This window comes from Cryptomeria japonica, chromosome 4, assembly GCF_030272615.1.
Source record: "Cryptomeria japonica chromosome 4, Sugi_1.0, whole genome shotgun sequence".
In the NCBI taxonomy this organism is placed as follows: Eukaryota; Viridiplantae; Streptophyta; class Pinopsida; order Cupressales; family Cupressaceae; genus Cryptomeria; species Cryptomeria japonica.
In genome coordinates, this window is record NC_081408.1 from 603,072,460 (window position 1) to 603,092,731 (window position 20,272).

The 20,272-nt window shown below is 35.8% G+C and overlaps 3 protein-coding genes across 3 annotated transcripts in view; 1 reads left to right on the forward strand and 2 right to left on the reverse strand.

The window, feature by feature from the left end:
• Positions 1-314: 314 nt before the first annotated feature.
• Positions 315-950, reverse strand: LOC131061136 (uncharacterized). Its single transcript, XM_057994642.2, has one exon. It carries the CDS (start codon positions 948-950, stop codon positions 315-317), a length of 636 nt encoding a protein of 211 aa, XP_057850625.2.
• Positions 951-2,662: 1,712 nt separating this feature from the next.
• On the reverse strand, positions 2,663-5,271 carry LOC131875241 (uncharacterized). Its single transcript, XM_059219312.1, has 4 exons — positions 5,008-5,271; positions 4,581-4,905; positions 4,026-4,185; positions 2,663-3,383 (listed from the first exon to the last, which is right to left on the reverse strand). The coding sequence occupies exons 1-4, from the start codon at positions 5,269-5,271 to the stop codon at positions 2,663-2,665; spliced, it is 1,470 nt and encodes a 489-aa protein (XP_059075295.1).
• A 1,937-nt stretch (positions 5,272-7,208) lies between these two features.
• The window catches only part of LOC131061083 (uncharacterized), a 187,014-nt gene continuing 173,950 nt past the window's right edge, over positions 7,209-20,272 (forward strand). The window contains exon 1 of the mRNA XM_057994592.2: positions 7,209-7,730. Within this exon, the coding sequence (XP_057850575.1) occupies positions 7,374-7,730 (357 nt within the window). The 5' untranslated portion in view covers positions 7,209-7,373. The remainder of the gene's footprint in view (positions 7,731-20,272) is intronic.

A 20,272-nucleotide genomic window follows, 5' to 3' on the forward strand; every position in this document is an offset into this window, starting at 1 on the left:
GCAGAATTAGAGGGTGTTTGGAGTTGAGCACTTCCAGCATCCTCTTATTTGTAACTTCCCCTAGGAAGGGCATCTGCCGACAAGTTGCTTCTAGCAGGATGGGGGTTTCCATGTCTTCGCAGAGAGCTGAGAAAGAGATGCGGTGAATGAATGAGGGGCTATCTTTCTTAATTTATGTCATCCCTTCCATAATCTCGAAACTTGAGAGCGAGCCGCCATAGCGTCCCCATAGATCTTGAAGATTGTGTCATTATTAATGCCTTATGCCACTTGGGTCCTTTTTCACGTGGCATTACATAGCAAGGATAGTTGTATCACGTGGCAGTGATGTTGTCATCATCACATGATACGGTTTTAGACAGTTTGTCCGCTTTAGTATTTCCTTCCCTATAAACATGACTAATGTGGATATCTTCCACTTTATCTAATACAGCCAAAATCGGTCGTAACCATTGATTGAGATGCCAACTTGGCATCGATTTCTGATGAATAGCATTGATGACATTTAAGGAATTGTCTTCCAGGTGAATTTTTTTAATGCCTAACTCCACCCCAAGTAGAAGTCCACGCAATGCTGCTTTGAATTCCACTTCATTGTTCATTGCCAGGCCAATATCCTCTGCTATTTCTTTAATACAAATTTCCTGGGCATCTCTCACAATACATCCAATACCGCTTCGGCCAGGATTTCCAGCAGATGGTCCGTCAAAGTTTATTTTGCTGCAACCCTCCTCCAGAGGCTCCCACTTAACATTCAGCCTTGGGGTGCTAACTGCTTGATGGTTCCCATTTCCGAAGAGGGTCGGGATTATCAGGTCTGGAAGGGAAGTCGTTAGTTGTACATCCCATTTTGTCAAAATATTTTGTTTCAAATTTTTCTGCTTAGAAGCTTCGTTCATGAGTTCAATCAGGCTTTTCTCAATTTTCCTGCATAATGCAAATTGAGGCATTTCTTTGTCTTGGAAGATTCTGCGATTGCGTTCTTTCCATATTTCCCATATTATTAATGAGGGAAGGATGTTATATATATTTCCAAATAGCACCTTTTTTCTGGCTTTGGGCCATATTTGGAACCACTCATCAATTCCTCTTGGAAAAGGGCATTGTAATTTTAGTTTTTGCATAAAATAACACTAGCTTCTGTTAGAAAAATTGCAATGTAGGAGGAGGTGATCCGTGGTTTCCTCATATTGTCAGCATAAAACACATCTGCTTGGACCCTGGATCCTAATTCTCCTTAATCCATCCCCTGTTAGGATCTTTTTTTGATAAGTCATCCAGGCAAAGGACCCAGCTTTAGGGAGTAGGTGTTTATTCCAAAAAAGGTTTAATGGCCACTCTTTCCTGTCGATTGCAGCTTCTATTAACTTGTAGCCAAAACATACTTTATATTTGTCGTCCGTAGACCCACACCATCGAATAATGTCCTCATCTGAAGAAGGACATATTAATCGATTCCTGATGACTTTGTTGTATATGTCTTTGTGGACTTGATCAAGGTTTAAGGGATCCACAGACTTCCAATTCCATTTGTCGCAACCATTCTCATTTGTAACAAAAGCATAATCACAGACCTTTTGTCCCTAGAGGCTGCAAGTTTCTCTCATTACCGTCTGTAGAGCAGGATTTTGACTTAGAACTTCCTTACCCCTCCAGGAATCATGCCAGAAGGAGGCACTTTTTCAATTCCTGATTTCCCAAGAGGCATGATCGCTGATGATTTCTCTGCAATCTAATATGAAATTCCAAATTACTGATCCTCTTGGAGGATTGGCAATGGTAAGTATCGTTTTGGGCTCCATTGAATCCAGGTATTTCGTTTTGAGGATCCTAGCCCATTTTTGGCTACCAACACTACATATTTCCCAGACCAATTTGGCTCCCATAGCAAGGTTCATTAATGATATTTGTCTGATACCAGCACCCCCTGCAGATTTCGGTTGTGAGACCTTATTCCAAGCAATCAATGGGAATTTGCTTTTGTCTTCCGAGCCATTCCACAAGAAGTTCCTCATGATCTTAATCAGATCCTCTTCAATATTCGAGGGTAACCTAAGACATGCCATTGAAAAGACTAGAAGGGCAGATAGAACAAATTTTACCATCATAAGCCTTCTAGCAGATGATAGCCATTTACCTTTCCATGTTTCAAGTTTGGCCTTGTATTTCTTAATTAAATGTTTCCAATAACTAATTTTGTTACTTCCTATAAACATGGGTGTTCCTAGAAATTTCCCAGGGAAATTTGCCACTCTTAAATTTAGAATTCTTGAGATTATGCCTTGAAGTATAGGGTTAGTGTTGACAAAAAAGACTCCTGATTTGTTCCAGTTGATTTTCTGACAGGTGAGGCTTTACAATAATCATCCAGGCATCTTTTAATTGTCCTGGCCTCTCTTCGATTTGCTTCCCCAAAGAGGACTGTATCGTCAGAAAATTGTAAATGTGTTGAGTTTTCAATCCCATTTGCCACTTTAATCCCTTTCCATCGATCCTCCATTTGAAGGGCAAAGATTGATCTGCCAAGGGCTTTAGCCATGATAATAAACAGGAAAGGGGACGTAGGGTCCCCCTGTTAGATACCCCTTAATGTTGGGAAGAAACCATGTGAAGAGCCATTAATTAGAACCGAGAATTTACAGGAGGCTAAGCAACTTTCAATCTAGGCAATCCATTCTTTACAAAAGCCAAATTTTCTTAAAACATCTGTTAAGAATTTTCTATCCACCATGTCATATGCCTTTAAAATATCTAGTTTGAGTATCATGCAGGAGTTCTTAGTTTTCCTTGCTGTGTGTAAGGTTTCATGGGCAATAATTATTCCTTCAACAACCGATCTCCCCGACGCAAAACCACTTTGCTCATCAGAGATAACATGATTGAGGAATAGTTTCGGTCTATTGGCAATTACTTTTGTCACAATTTTGTAGACTGTGTTATAGAGCGAGATAGGCCTGAAATCGCTCATTATTTCAGGGTTCTTCTTTTTTGGGATCAGAGCAAGAAAAGTATGGTTAATTTCTCCAAGCATGGTCATCTTTCTCCGAGATTCCTCTACTGCTCTGAACAGATCCTGCTCAATGATATCCCCAAATTTTTGAGAAAAAGCCGCAGAGAAGCCATCTGGGCCTAGGGTCTTATCTGGATTTAGCTGAAAGGTTGCTTTTTTGACTTCCTCCACAATGATTTCTCTAAACAGCGCTTTGTTTTGATTCTCATTAATCAAAGGAGGAATTGAGTTTAGAATTCTATCTCTAACTTCTTGATCAGTTTGAGCAACCCCATTCATGAGGTTTTCAAAATACTCTAATGCTTCCTGGGCTATCTCTTTCGAATTATTGGCAGTGCTTCCATCTGTTCTTGTTATTTCTAAAATTCTGTTTCTGTTTCGGTTGGCAATGACAGATTTGTGAAAGAAGCTTGTATTTCTATCTCCTTCTTTGAGCCATAGTTCTCTAGATTTTTGTCTCCAATGAATTTGCTCTCTTCAAAGAATCTCATTTAGGTCAGATTTTAGACCCTTTTCCTTTGAAAATAGGGACTCATCCATTCCAAGGTTAGTGACAAAATTAGCCACTTCTTCTAACTCTGTTGTGATTTTGATTTTCTCCTTATGGATATCTTTGAATTGGGTAAGATTCCATTCCTTGAATTTTGTTTTAATATATCTGAGTTTCTGATTTAACTTAAATAGTCTGGAGTGATTTCCAAGCTCTAATTCATTCCACCATTTCAAAATATGGTCCTGTAGGGTAGGATCACGAAACCACATCTTTTCAAATCTAATCGGGGCTCCTCCCAATAATTGACCTTTGTCAATCGTCAAGCATATAGGGTAGTGATATGAGCCTATCAGGGAAAGAATTGATGATTCTATCAGATGATTATGCCCCAACCAATTTCTAGCCATCAAGAACCGATCCAATCTCTCTGCAATACTTGTGAAACCTGTTCTCCTGTTAGTCCAAGTAAAGGTTCCATTCTTAGGTATAATATCCATCAGGTGGTTGTTGTCAACAAAATACTGAAAGTCTTTCTGAGAGGTGCCCAATCTCTGTATGCCACCCTTCTTCTCTGACTCAACTAGAATAGCATTAAAATCTCTGGCCAATTTGCAATTTTCAACATTAGTAGATTGAAGTTTGTCAAATAGCAGATTCCACAAATCTCTATTTTCACCAATGACTGTTGGGCCATAAACATTAAATAGATTAAAACTTTCATTAGTACTTAAATGGGTTGCTAAGAAATGTTGCCAAAATTTGCCTTCTCCTAATAGTGATATTTTCATAGTCAATGGGTTCTAGAGTATTCCCAATCCGCCTGAAGCTCCATCAGACTGCCTAATTAGCCCATTCAATTGTTTCCAAGATCTCAATCTTTTGTCAATTTCATCTTGGTGCCATTTAATTTCTTGCAACAACCATACATCTCCTTTTGTTTCATCGATTTTACGCTTGATTAAGTGCCATTTGTTAGGGGCATTAATGCCTCTGACATTCCAGGATAAGAGTCTCATAGCTCTTGGGGAAGGGAGTCTCCCTTCCCAACATTAAGTTTTGTTTGTCCATTTGCTGAACCTGCAATTTTCAGCAAAGTCTTCCTTGATTTCCTTCCCCTTTTGCCTTTGGTTTTAATATTTGGTTCTTTCATGCTGGAGGTAGTCTTCTCAAGGCCTTTCACAGTCGAATCCATGATTATTGATGCCTCTGGGCTAAAATCCTCTTCCCATTCTGAGGCAGAGGAGTCAATTTCTCCCTCTCCCAAGACAGTTATCTCCTCATCTTTGTTCTGAGGATCTACAATGGAGTTTTCTTGTGAGGATTTGATCTTGTCCTTAATTGCCAATTGACCTTCCATTCTATTTGATCTTGTCAAAGCAGCAATTTGGGATTCAATATCAATCTGTAATACTTTTGTTTGTTCCAATAAGTTTTTCAATGCTCGAGGGCTCCCTTGCATAAACTCCTAGTTTTGGAGGGTAGCAGAGGGAGGAGCCGAATTAACAGGGATAGCCTCGATAAGTGGGATGTTGGGCTCATCTTGCTTGGTATCTCGAGACTCAACCTTCTCAGGAGCTGGAACAATTACCTCTGGTGATTCTGTTTGTAATTCATCCATATTAGGGTGCTGCATATAGGCTTCATTTTTTAGAATTGTAGTCGATACATCACACTCAAGCCCATCATGGTCAATAGAGAAACATTTGGGGCAAATATGTAGTTGATCTTCCCTATCAATTTTTTGAATCCATATTTTCCCATCACCCATGATTTTTATTTCTTCAGGGATCTTAGATATATGCTCAATGCTGATACAGATTCTAATGAAACTTCCCCATAGTTTATCCTCCAGAATATCTTCCACTGATACAAAGGTTTTGAGGCATTTACATATATCTTTTATGAGGTCTATGTGCCAGTAGTCCGAGGGGCAATTGTAGAATCTAACCCATACCTTACTACCAGGAAGAGGTTGGTTCCGTGGGTTGAAATTCGGCCGCCAATCAGAGATATGGACTTCAATTCCATCAAAAAAATAGGGACCCTCTTTCATGTTCTTCAGTTTATCTTCCTTATTCATACATTCAATCATAAAAAAGTCATTTGGGAGACAATTAAAGTTTATGTCCTCTCCCCTTTGAGATCTGCACCATGATTCGAAAGATCCTTTCCCCCATTTTCTTCCTCCCCATTTAGTGAAGAAGCAGGATTCTTGTAAATTTGAGCGAGCAGTTTTAATCTTTAAATCATCCAAATTGATAGTAGGTCTAAAGTTTTTCCTTACCAGATTGAATTGATGTCGAGGTTGACTCCTGGAACCAGGATACCTTCTTTGATCCAATCTAGGGATGGGTTGTAGGTTGGAATGCTTGGCCTAGTCCGCTTTTGATTTCGAATTTTGCCTAAATCGCCCATTCCGCGCCATCTGGTGATTTTCATTATTCTGAAAATACCGTTTTGGATCAGAGTGTTCCAATTCCTCCCTCGAATTATAATTATTGGAGATAGTTTTCCAATTGTGGGCTAACTTCGACGCAGGGTATGTCGCATTGCGAAACCAACCATTGTTGTTCCATTTGAAACCGTTCTCTTTCCATTTTTGCTGATCAATCGACCACTGATTGCCATTCGAGTATGGATTTCCAAAATTTATTCAAGGTTTGAGGTGTCCATTATTCTGTCTATAACTTGATCGTGATTGCCAGGTTTTTTGCGAATTGACCTCTGTTCTGTTATCCGCATGGTTTCCAATGGTTGTTCTTGTCAGGGGAAAGACCTTATCAACATCATCGCTCCATGAGCCGATATACCCCTGCGCCAATCGCCCTTGGATGAGGGATTTAGTCTTCTGCTCCCCGATAACTCGCATCTCCTCTGCTCTGCTCCTGCTCCTGCTCTCGCTCGCCATTTGTTTTATTATTTTGATGTAGTGTTCAATAATCGTGTGTCATTCAATTTTTTATAAAAAAGTTGTAATCATTTAAATTTTGTGCTTAAATTGTTAACCCTATTAAATTTTTGAATGACATGAATAGTGTTATGGATATGACATAGTGACAAAACAATTTAATTTAAAAGTTATTTCTACCTACACTTTAACAATTTGCAATTATTTTGTTAATTTCAATTCATCCACCATCTACATATGAATTTTTTCATTTTATTTTTTACTATATTAAACTATTTTGATTATATTTGTACTGTAAATCTTTTTCATATTTGTATACTTTTATTTCACTATACTCAACAAAATTAATCACAATATTTTATCTCTAAATATATTCACCATTATACTCCACACCTTACCATTATACTTAACCTTAATTCCACTATACTCAACAAAATTAATCACAATATTTTATCTCAAATAAATATATTCTATATGTCCTAATGGCATAACTTGTAGAATATTATTGAGTGAAGTAACAAAATTGAATCGATTGAAGTAGGCTGCCTATCCACATAGTGAATCGTGTAACGAAGTTATTTTTTAAAATTAAATTAAAAAAAACAAAAAAAAAAAACAAAGGAGACGAGCGAGGGAATCAGCGTACCTCAAAATCGTTAGAAATTAATTGTTTAATAAAAACTCATGAATAAACCTGACCACAAAACGACAAAGTAGAAGCATACATTTACGTGAAACCAATCACGAATGACACAGGCGTAGGCTAGTTAAATGGATAATCTGACCGGCATTATATAAATAGGTAGAGCTCACTTGTGGAAATGTCAAACAAAGAAAATCAATAAAATCTACCTTGCCATGAATTGAGCTTCAAACTTTCATCACAAGTCGATTTGCTCCCTCCATTCAAAGGGAAGTAGGGAAGCAGAAGAAACAGAATTAATAAATTTGGTAAATTTCCAATGCTTTCAGGCGATCTATCGAAGATGGAAACTTCGGAGACGAAGCAGCGCAGGCGTAATTACAGAGTGGGATTTGGAAAACATAAGGGGAAAAAAACAGAGGAGCAGGGTTCTAGGCGTATTTATGATCCTCGGCGATGGCGAAAGAGAAGCAATAAAAACAAAGTAAATGGAAATATTGGCAACATAAGCTTAAGCGGTAGGTTCCATGGAGAGCCGGCTGCAGGGTGGATGCTCGTTTGGGCTGGCCGCTTTAAACGTTGGAGGCGACGCTGGTTCGTCGCTCATCCGCCTGGTCTATTGCTCTATTACAAAAATTCTGAGCAAATTGGCCGCCCTGGCTGTATTAGCCTCCTGGTATGTTCGTTTACAAACTTTTTCTGTAAATATTTTGTGCAGAATTGGTAAAATTAATGGTTCTGGCTTGCATTATTTGTAACTAGGGATATTTCGAGGGAATAATTATGCAATTTTGCTAATTAGGATAATCTTCTTCAGACATATTCGTCAATTGTAAACGAAGATCGCTATCTATTTCTACGAAGATGATATATATTGTCTACATATTAGCCTTTTTTAGAAATAACACTCACCTCAACATTTAACAAACACTATAAGTGTTGAGTGCATAATCGTCAATTTTGGATCAAAATTTACGTTGTACAAGATCATAATTATGGTCTACATATGTTCCAATTTTAAACAAAGATTCACCTCAATTTCTATAAAGATGATATTTATTGATAAGTAGGAGGTATTTTCCACAGCAATCAAACTATGATATTGCTATCAGGGTTCAACTGTGTAGTTTTTGAGTCAAACTCATTGATCCATGTTTCATGAGTAGTAGTTCACAAGAATCCATCTCTCATGAGAATGAAGGATCCAATTAGCACTTATTGCATCTAGGTGATGCTCACAAGGTCAATGAATTTGACTCAAAAACTACACAGTTGAACCCTGATAGCAATACCATGATATTTATGGTCTACATATTCTATATTTTTAAATGAAGATCCGACTCAGTTGCTATAAATACTTTTATTGTCTATATATTTACTTGCATCAATTTCTACAAAGAAATGATTACTTTCCTTGATCATGTAGGGAATCGACGTTTTTAAGGGAGTCTCCAACCACATGTTTAGTAATAAATAAATAATAAATTAAATTTACATAACAACTTTGTTCTTACAATTGGATGAAATTAACTCAATTAATTATTTCCTATGATTTGACTAATTATTGTTTATATATTACTGGAGCTTTTTATAAATTTGTATTAATTAGAAGGGTCAAGGTTTTGCCCTTGTGTATTTAGAGGGCTCTTAGTCCATTGAACCTGGTTGATGGCATGAATGATGACATCCCATCTTAACTGTCACACACAGTCCAACGAAGATGATATTTAAAGTCTTAGAATGTTAGATTTAGATTACTAATCACATTTTATTTGACGTTATGCTTGCACGTGAACTTTGTTTCCTTAAAATATTTAGACAATGTGTTTTTTAAATAGAACATAAAAACATTCTGTAAAATGAGTAATAGGTTTTGTACAATAATGATAAACATTCACCATTCCTCGTCCTACTAATAAATTTTCATAGATGCTTGTGTATTAATTGGATTAACTTGTCTTATAATGATTATCAGTATATGTGAAGAAACAAAATGTCATAGTGCAAATGACAATTCATGGAGGTTATATTGAGATGACTTAAATTATAAAGGGGTTGAATTCATAATTAAAATTCTAATCAACATGCCTATCAAAGCCTTCAATACTTAATACAGATATGTATACAAGATTCTTTATACTTGCATTAATCTCATGTTAGTTAGAATTACGAGATAAGGGAGACTTATAAAGCATTACATGTTTCGAAAGCTTTGCCAATAAGGAAAGTGGTTAGAGGGTGAAAAATCCAAGTGGTGAGCTTTTATTATTCTTTACCCCCCTATTAACAAATGCTTAGAGGTGCTTGTGCACTAAGTGGATCACCTCATCTTGTAATTGTTACTAACACACGAGGAAATACAATGACATTAGTGTAAATGACTACTCATAGAGTTCATCTTGAGATGACTTAGCAGACACACATGGCAAATTTCAGAATTACATTCTTATTTGATATGCTTGTGAAAGCCTTCAAAACTCAAACAAATTTACCTGATTGTTGTGTACTTGGGTTAATACCACATTAGTTTGAACTTTAAGGTAAGGGTGACTCATAAGACATTACATATGCTCCAAAAGCTTTGCCAATGGAAAAAGATGCTAGAGGGTTAATAGACACAAGTGATGAACATTGACTGTTCTCTCCTTGCTAATAAATGCTCAGAGGTTCTTGTGTGCTATGTGGCTCCCCTTGTCTTGTAAATATTACCAATATACATAAAGAAATAAAATGCCATTGAAGTAAATGATCACTCATGGAGATCACCTATTGGGTGAAATTCCACAGTTAAAATTTTAGATAATTATGATACTAATACATTCATGAAATCTTGACGTTAGACCCTTTAGAGTATTCAAGAGCACACCTTGCTTACCTAACATTAAGAGGTACAAATATCTCCAACTCACTTTATTTGATATCCACCTTAACATATAGACCGTTCCTTGGGCCCATTTTTCTTCTCTTTTGCCAAAATGGACATCTACACTTTATACACCGAAGAAATAAAACTAAAGCTAAATAAAAATACTAACAAACAAAATCATATCTATTATAACTACACGAACTTTACTAACAAACAAAATCAAATCTATTGTAATTACATGAACTTCCCTTTAAGATTTTGGTGGAGCAAATGGATGAAAATGATGCTTCATATACTTGCCATTGACAAGAAGGCTGAAATTGACACCTTCTGGACACTGCAGTTTGAAAATATTTTCCCCTAGGATTTTTGAATTTTGTTATGATCTGAGATGTGAAGGATCCATTTTTGTATGTTTCATATGCTTTGTCTCATCGTAGGAGTTAGGACCAGATTATCAATCTTGAACTCATTTGGGTGGATCTTTTTTTCAAATCATTTTTTGACCACCTCTTGATGCTTGGTAAATTCATACAAGGCTGTTTCCCTGAATTTTTCCAATTTGGGAAGTCTTTCTATTCTTCTCTTAAGAACATCAGTCTCATCTGTACCTTCCTGCATGTAATGTCCCCACTTTGAAATATAATTTAATAATAAATAATGATAATAATATTAAAATACAAAAGAATAAAAATAAAATTTAAATTAAAATATAAAATAATATAGTTAAATATAATTAAAATTTAATTAAGTTAATGAATGGTCAAAAGACATGGAAGGAAAAGTTGTGACTCCCTCAAACATAATTTATTAAAAGGAGAAGGGAACCTCATTTGAGAAGGGGGAGAATTTGGAAATGAGAAGTGCAGATTTGATTTAAATAAGAAGTGCAGATCTGATTTTGGAAGGTTGCGTCCCTTTCAAAGGACAGAAATAATGAAGAGTTTCACTCTTTCAAAGGGTGCAAATGGTGAAAGGGTGTGTCTCTTGCCAAAGGGCATACATGATGAAGAGGTGTGATCTCTTTCTCACATTGAGAGATATAAAGGAAAGGAATCAAAAGCATCTAGTGACATCACCATAGATCAGATCAGATCAGATCAGAACTGTTATTAAGTTACAGGCAGTAGCATCCTTGTTCTTGGTGGTATGCATGGGGATGTGCTGAATATGTATGCTTAATATATGAAGCCTGATAATGTTGTTATGCAGAATTTAGTAGTAATATCAATATAGACTACAATATGTAGGGGACATTACAAAGAGGTGCAATTAATAATTGTATAAAGAAAGATAAATATTAAGGCCATGGGATGTGTCTCTTAGCAGGGGAGTTATCTTTCCAAAGACATCATATAAGAAGGAGAATTTCAATGCAACACTCCATAGCATATCATATTGGGTGACTTGCCAAATATGTGGAAAGTAATACAAAATTGAACTGCCAACACAGAAGGGACATGGGCGCATATGCAGTGGCCAATTCTATACATCGTCTCCAATGTTATTTCAGGGACGCTTTAAGGATGAAGGAGTATACTGGGGCAATTCAGTCATTTATAGCCTTTGAAGATTAAGTAGAGAGTGAGAACTATCATCGTGAAGAATCTATTATTCTAATCTGTTAGCTCTGCTGAGCAGTAATGCAGTAATGATTTATAACATTAAGAAATATATCTGAAATATACAAATCAGTGAAAATTATCAAGATAAGTTCTATCCTCTAAACTATTCTTAAAATTTTAAATTAAATATTATAATGAAATGTATTCAGTTCTGATAAAATTATGTTTATTAATTACAATTCTCACTTTATTTTTAAAAAATTGATGTCTCAGGGCTAAATTAAGGTGAATTCCAAATGGGGACATTACACTGCATAAAATGGCAAGTGGGTAGCAATAGACTCATGGGAAAAGATGGATATAAGATTCATGGGCAATTGAATCAACTTGTTCATGTATAGATGGCATATCCACAAAGGAAACAAGAAAGAGTGAATTAAATAATTAGCAAAGCCAAGATCACTATCGAGAAATTTTACTCAAATTCGCTTCCAAGTGTAAGAGAGGCTAAAGAAATCTCAATTAATGGATGAAACCAAGCATGATCAACATAGATTAGCACAAGTTCTAGTTATGAACATGGTGTGTCTATATTTGAGCAAAAAAATACTCCAAGACAAGCAAATGAGTCTTGAATTACTTAAATTTGGTCCATATGAAATTTTTCATGCCTTCATGCATGAAGTTGTATTTTGTTGTGAATATGGAAAAGTTATGTTTCTTTGAACTTTCCATGCTAGGTGATGAAAAAGAAATAATTTTTCTACCTTTTTATTGTGGACCTTGCTTCTAATGCTCAAGAAGAGTTGGACAAGGATGCTATTTTGCATAAAAAGATGAGAACATCAAGAAGAGGGGACGAAGAAAGCTAGCAAATTGGGTTGATAGGACAATTGCCAAACAAAGCCAAGTGGTACTCAAAGAAGGTGGGTGAATTGTGTCATCATCTTTTGAGCCAAGGTTTTTTGGGGACCACAAGCCTCCTAATTTGAGACTTAAATTAGATCAAACCAAGATGTGACTTGTAATATTATCAAATTCTCCTCAAGTGATAAAATCTCAATAGAGAATGAAGTATAATAGATGTACAACGGCTTATGGAGGTTGTTGATGATTCTGTGATTGAGAAACATTGGGATCAATAGCCAATATAGTAGGTTCATAAGAAAAAAACGAACAAGGGTTTAGCTTGATAGTGATAGGATCATTAGTAATAGTTGGGTGGTGGTCTCAAAATTATGGGTTGCAGCAGATGGTGGTTGTAGATATATAACGGTAGTTTTTCTCTATTGTAATTGGTAGTTTTTACAAAAATAAGTGAACAATAAGAGTTTTAGTTACAAGATATTGCCTCTTCCACTTTTGGACTTCTTGTTTTGAGCCCAAATTAAACGCAACTGATAAAATTTACCTTGAGGGGTCATTGCTTTCAATTTTGATCTTTTTCCATGTATTTTTTTTGAGTGGATAGGTGCTATGGATTTGAGTACAGTAGAGAGGATTGTGTCTTTCTAAGTTGTAGAGCTTTGCAAGCGTTAGACTTAGGATACTGTTATACTGAAGATTGGTGTTCTTGATGTTAATTTTAATGATCAGATTAGGAGAAAGCAGATAGAAGATAATTCAATCAAAATTGCACAGCATGTACCCTCGGAAAACCCTCCAACATGAGGGAGAAAAACCCAGCAATGATATCTCTTATATATGTTGAAGTAATTAGATTACAATATGGCCAAGGCCCAATACACAGCCAGATATAAGCCCACTAGCAAAGTTGATCTGCAACTATAAAAATAGTGCCAATTTATACTATATATATTGATCTCCTTGATGAAGATATTGAACTCGCCTAAGTCTGAATGCAGCGTGGAGGAGATAATCCAATTTGTTTGTCTATTTAATGTGCTGTGTATATTCTTCTTCGAACTGCTGTAGATGTGTATTCGATCTGCTGAAGGTGTATATGGACTGCTGTAGATATTTCAATTATTATGAAGAGAGGGAAGCGATCTATGTATATATCCATACGTGTTATTTTTACTACTTTCAGATTAATATAAACTCAGAAATCAGAATTTAGTTTGATTAGCTGAAAGATTTAGAGATTTCTAGATTTAGGCATGACATAGAAATGAACAAAGAAATAAGAACAACTCATGGTTACCCTGGGAAAACCTCCTAGGAGGAAAAACCCAGCTAGAAAAGATCCTCAGATCTGATTATGGATTATATTCATTTAACAGTTACAACACTTATCTTAGGTTCTTGAAAATGTCTGAAGTGTTTGCTCTTAGGGCTGATGGAATCAACCACAGGTCTGCACTTTCATGTATATCAGATCTGCTCCTTCAACACACCAATCAGCACTCAGACTCAAGCCCTAGATCTACACTCTTGATGTGTCTTAGATCTGCACTGATTCAGTAACCCTGGCACTTTAATTTTGGAACAGCTCAGCCTTCTTTATGACAGCAAGAACTTGACGTTTGCTTCTTTAATTGGCAGGGATGATTCGCATAAATTCCTTCACCAGCTTTTGCATTAATCAGATTGTATACTTCGCATCATTAGGTATTTGTGAACTCAGATGTATTCTTCGCATCCTTAGGCATGTGTGAACTCAGATGTATTCTTCGCATCCTTAGGCATGTGTGAACTCAGATGTATGCTTCGCATCCTTAGGCATGTGTGAACTTCGCATCATTAGCAGATATGTATTTCGCTTGAAGGATGTGTATTAATTGTCTTTTGAATGAGGCAGATATGTCTTATATATATGTGATGCAAAATCCTTTTTATGTCGGCGTAATATAAATTAAATTACTTTTAATTTAATTTGAATCTCTTTAATCCGAAATGCCTTGATAGATAGGGTCGGCCCTATTTAAGCAAGCACGTTATTATGCATGTAGCGTGGGGTTTCATTATGTAGTGTGGAGTGAAGTGAGATATAGGGCGCAACCCTACACGTTGGAGAAAGGGGCTGGCCCCCTTGGGCGGATTCCAATGTTGCCCAAGGCAATTGGAATCCGCCATTCCCTAATTATAATCAACACTCCCTCTTAATTAGGGAGAAAGATAATCTTACAACCAGGTTACAAGATTAGGGCCCAACCCTAAGTAATACATACAATGTTTAAATTGTAATCCGAACTTAGCTGTCAACTTCAAATATTCTTGAGAGAGGATCACAACAAGTATCCCATAGTATCCATCTTGTACTGCCTGTGGAGGGTGACTTCAAACTTTAACATGCACACTTGCAAGTCATGAATACATACACAATTATTCATGCACATCATGGAGTCTTTCCATGCCATCGATCATGCATATCCATCATTCATTGTCTTTACCTCAGTCTTCTCCCAAAGAAGAATGTAACATCATAATCTTCCATCTTGCACCCAAGCATAGAGTGGAGATACACAATCATTGCTCTCCATAAGCATAAAATGAAAACATAGTCCTCCATCTTGCACACAAGCATAGAATGGAATCTAATAAACATAATCCTCCATCTTGCACACAAGCAAGAAATGAAATAGACATAATCAGAATATTGTAGTCTTCCATCTTGCACACAAGCATAGAATGGAACTACATAATATAGTCTTCCAGCTCGCACACAAGCATAGACTGGATCCACCTTACATTGGCCGCAGAGGGTGGAGAGAATCTTTTCTACCATCTTACATTGCCCACAGAGGATGGTAACAATTACTCTTCTCCCTGAGAAGATTACACTACCACCTTACATTGCCCGCAGAGGGTGGTTGATAGAACACAATGTATCACAAAGGTTGAGACTCCCTCTCAACCAAGGTGGTGCTCTCCATAGCTCCAAGTCTATCTCAAGCTTCAAGAGACTTGGTGAGAACATCTGCAACACAGGATTGTCCTGCCATAAAACACTGAATTGTCAGGTATCTCTATACAACCCTGATAATAAATCAAAACAGCATAACAAGAATTTTGAGAAACCACACTGCTTCTCTTGATGCAACACTTGCAACAATGTATTTAGCTACAGTAATACTTAATGCAACTGAGGACTGTCCCTGTAGGTCCAAGAGATCGCAGCAGGTGAATGCTTGAAGTGTTTTCCTTGTCCGTAACACTTCTTGACCAATCTGAACCTAAGCAGCTTCAACCCATAATCAATTGTGTCTTGCAAATATCAAAATATGCTTGCCTGCAACAATATGCTTAGCTGAAGCACTCGCCAATCAACCTGCCTCTATTCAGATGAATCTGCAAGATCATAGTTGGCTGCAGACATACTCAACTTCTTCAAGTTAGTTTCCATATAAGTTTATAATCCATAATTCTAACATAACAATAGAAAACTTGACTTAGAATAATTTCATTAGATCCTTGCCACCCTTCTAACCTAGAAGTAATACATTTTAGGTTTAGATCTTCCATCTCAATTCTGAGCTGATTCTTTCTTATATTAAATCATGAGACTATCTTTATCAGTCAGAGTTTGATCATCAAAATTAGTATTTCAAATACTTTAAGGAACAGGTTAGAATCTTTACAAAAACCCTAGGCTTATCAAATACTCTTTCATACCAAGAGTTTTATTGAAGGTCATAGGGCTCCCTCTTAATCCTCAATATCAGACTAATAGCCAAACATCATAGATCATAAGTATTCATAAACAAGGATGAGAAATGCCAACTTCACCTTTTATGAATTGGACCCATGGTGCAATTATGATTAGGACATATCCTCAAACTTCTTCTAATTGAGTGAGAAGACCCTTATGCCTTATTTCAAAGCTCCCTCTGAAGCCACATCAATCCAAGCTTATGGATTTATGATGTCAGTAAGGCCTTGGCCCTCGACATACATCACCTACTATATGAGGTTATAAAAAATGACCTTGGGTGAGGATCACAACATTCATGATAAGTTAGATGCGTTCTTTTAACAGTATAACCAATGATCCATAGAATGCTGAGACAATACTTATGTGACACAAATTAAAAGAGCCAACCTGTAACACATAACCTTGAAAACTTGTACATCACCATACTTCACACTTCATGATAGTAAATACTCAATTGAAAAGTCAATTTTATGTAACCATTATAGAATCATTCAATTGATAATCAAGTCTCAATCAGATCATAGGTGAGGAAGTACTGATAGAATGTTTACAAGGAGTGTGAAGTATACTTACCAATGAAGATACTAACCAAGCAATGATAGTGAGAGCCTATACTTTCATGAATCAATAACAATTAGTAAGCTACAGTATATAATAAAATAATTCTGATAAAGGATTTCAGATCAACCTCTAGATATCCAACAACAAATACAAGCATTGTGAACAATAAATTCCTAACTCACTTATTTATGACATTAATGAATACTTCATTTACTCAATTAGCAGCGATACTTATGTAACTGGCTTATTTTCCCTTATGCACATAGATAAAGGCACACACAAATTAAACAAAGAGGAAATCAGTGATGAAAAAATCGTCAAAAAATTGCCTAAATCAGGATTTATCGCGAGTAAAAAATGCAGACGATTTAATCGTCATTTAAATCGCGGGCGATTTTTCCTGAAAAATTGCAACTATCAGACGCAAAAAATTGCAATAAAATCTCGACTAAAATGTAAAAAATCGCCATTTCTATCTATTGCCTGTCATTTTTCCATTTTGAACAAAAGTTTCTGCGATTTTATTGACTCGTAAACCGTTAAAAATCGTCGTGGCCGCGTGGGGTTTGAGCATGAATTTATGGGGATGCAACTGGTGTGTTAGGGTTTTAATATATGTTTGATGAGAAGAAAATTGCGACCCGCCCATGTGTGCATAATCAGGTTTCACGCAATTCAATGCTACCAAAGTGGGCGGGCAGGTGATAACTTCACATTCAGTGTGTTTTGATGTGAGGTGTTAGCTTCTAAGTATGCAGTTGCACAATAAATAAATTAATAATTGACTCTTGGCTTTTACTATTTCAAAAGTATATAATTTCACGTGTTAGGACTAAGATTTAATTAAAATATATTTTGGGAAATGGATAATTATTATAATTTTTATTATTCTAAAATTATATCACGTTTCAGGTATAAATTTAACTATAATATATTTTGGGAAATGGGAAATTATTATATATTTTATCTATCTATATTATTAGGAGTGTTGTGTTAAAAAATATTTAAGTTGATTCTTAGGGTTAGTTCAGTCGATCTCAATGGTCGCTCTAGATAGTCTAAGTTGTGGGGATGAGGATTCGTTGCATATTGCTCGGGAGGTTATACAGAAGATTTGCTCAATAAAGATGTAAGCTTTGGTTGCTCAATTAAACTCTCGATCCTTCGATTGAAATTAGAAAAATATTTGTCTTTAATGCAAATTTCCTATACAATAATATATATATATATATATATATATATATATATATATATATATAAACACACACGCACATATATATAAACACATTTAAACTCATTGTTACTAGATTAAATCTTGGCAATACTGGTTCAAGATACACTACAAATGTTATAGCTGGTTGGAATGTAACGTTGCTAATATTTTAAGGAATTATATATTTTCAAATGTTCGATAATTTTGCCGATTTATTGCCGATTTTTTCTCGATTTTTTGCCGATTCCCGATTTAAAAAAAATTTCCAGCCAAAAGATTTATTGCCGATTAAGATTTTTACATCTTTGGAGGAAATATTCAAGTTCACAATGTCTTTACAAATATATGAAGTTCAACTTTTCTTCTTTGTTTTGATCTCACTCATTGAAACAATTAAGCACTAGATATTTAATGTGGGCATACATTCCATATTTAATTTTAGTATTTTATTGATCAGGTCACAGACAGGCACGTACACAAAATTTCCCCTACTAGGTTTAGGCCTGTTTTAACCATAATTAATCTATTTCAAAATACTTATGACTTCAACTAAATTGATTAGAAGACAAAATCTAGCTTAACATGAATCAATTTGTGATATTCCATAGTTCAATTAATTTATCAATTATTAATAAGTAAATTGTTCATTTACCATACTAGAGAACTAATTATATCATATTAGATAATTAATTTTATCATCCATAATTCTTAATGCAAGTGTCAACCTACGTTACTACTTCAGTTCTAAGGAAGAAGGGGATGGCTATGTTACCAAAGCGCTCAGAGACCAAGATACAATAGGCTCCCTCAAGGTTTACGGTTCCAAGCCCTTACCCTATCTTGGGACCATACCCTCAAAGTTTACGGGACGTTGATCATTACCCTATCTTGGGAATCATCCTATTGATTGGATTTATACTGCCCCTCTTTGGAAACAACTCCATTCTCAACTTTCTTAAATACTGACAGTAGTAACAAGCATTAGGCTATAAGTATACTAACTTGACATGTATTATGAATATATATGAAATTAAGTATAACTGTCATACATATTGCAGTCCATATTAATATTATTATTAAATTCTGCATAAGAACATTATCAGGTATCATATATTAAGCATACATTAAGCACATCCCCATGCATACCACCTAGAACAAAGATGTTACTGCCTGTAACTTAATAACAGTTCTGATCCGATCCGATCCGAGGTGATATCACTGGATGCTTTGATTTCTTTCCTTTATGTCTCTCAATATGAGGGAGAGGTCACACCTCCTCATCATGTATGTTCTTTGGCAAGAGACACACCCTTTCACAATCAGATCTGCAACTCTTATTTAAATCAGATCTTAACCACTACATAAAGTTGCAGCCCAAAATAATAAGTCCTTAACAACAACCTTAATTAACCAAGCGCCCTCTTATAATATTCGGTTTAACAAGGACTAAAATAGAAGATTCGTTCATTTAACATTTAATGTTTTCATTGTCATCAAAGTCGTCTTATTGAGAGATCCTTATATTTACTAACCTGTCACCAAAGAAGGAAAGGACAAGAGACTGAAATTACATGATTAAATCTGATCACTGGTTAGTACGAACCTATCTTTGATATTTCCATCAAGCCTATCTTCAACTTTCAGCCCCATTAACCTGACCTGTGAATGAGACAACAATTTGGAAATAAAGGAGTACTAAATTCTGAAAACTGAAAGTTGATCTAGCCTATAGCTCTGATACCATGTTATTTTTACTACTTTCAGATTAATATAAACTCAAAAATTAGAATTTAGTTTGATTAGCTGAAAGATTTAGAGATTTCTAGATTTAGGCATGACATAGAAATGAACAAAGAAATAAGAACAACACATGGTTACCCTGGGAAAACCTCCTAGGAGGAAAAACCCAGCTAGAAAAGATCCTCAGATCTGATTATGGATTATATTCATATAATAGTTACAACACTTATCTTAAGTTCTTGAAGATGTCTGAAGTGTTTGCTCTTAGGGCTGATGGAATCAACCACAGGTCTGCACTTTCATGTATATCAGATCTGCTCCTTCAACACACCAATCAACACTCAGACTCAAGCCCTAGATCTGCACTCTTGATGTGTCTTAGATCTGCATTGATTCAGTAACCCTGGCACTTTAATTTTGGAACAACTCAGCCTTCTTTATGACAGCAAGAACTTGATGTTTGCTTCTTTAATTGGCAGGGATGATTCGCATAAATTCCTTCACCAGCTTTTGCATTAATCAGATTGTATACTTCACATCATTAGGCATGTGTGAACTCAGATGTATACTTCGCATCCTTAGGCATGTGTGAACTTAGATGTATGCTTCGCATCCTTAGGCATGTGTGAACTTCGCATCATTAGCAGATATGTATTTC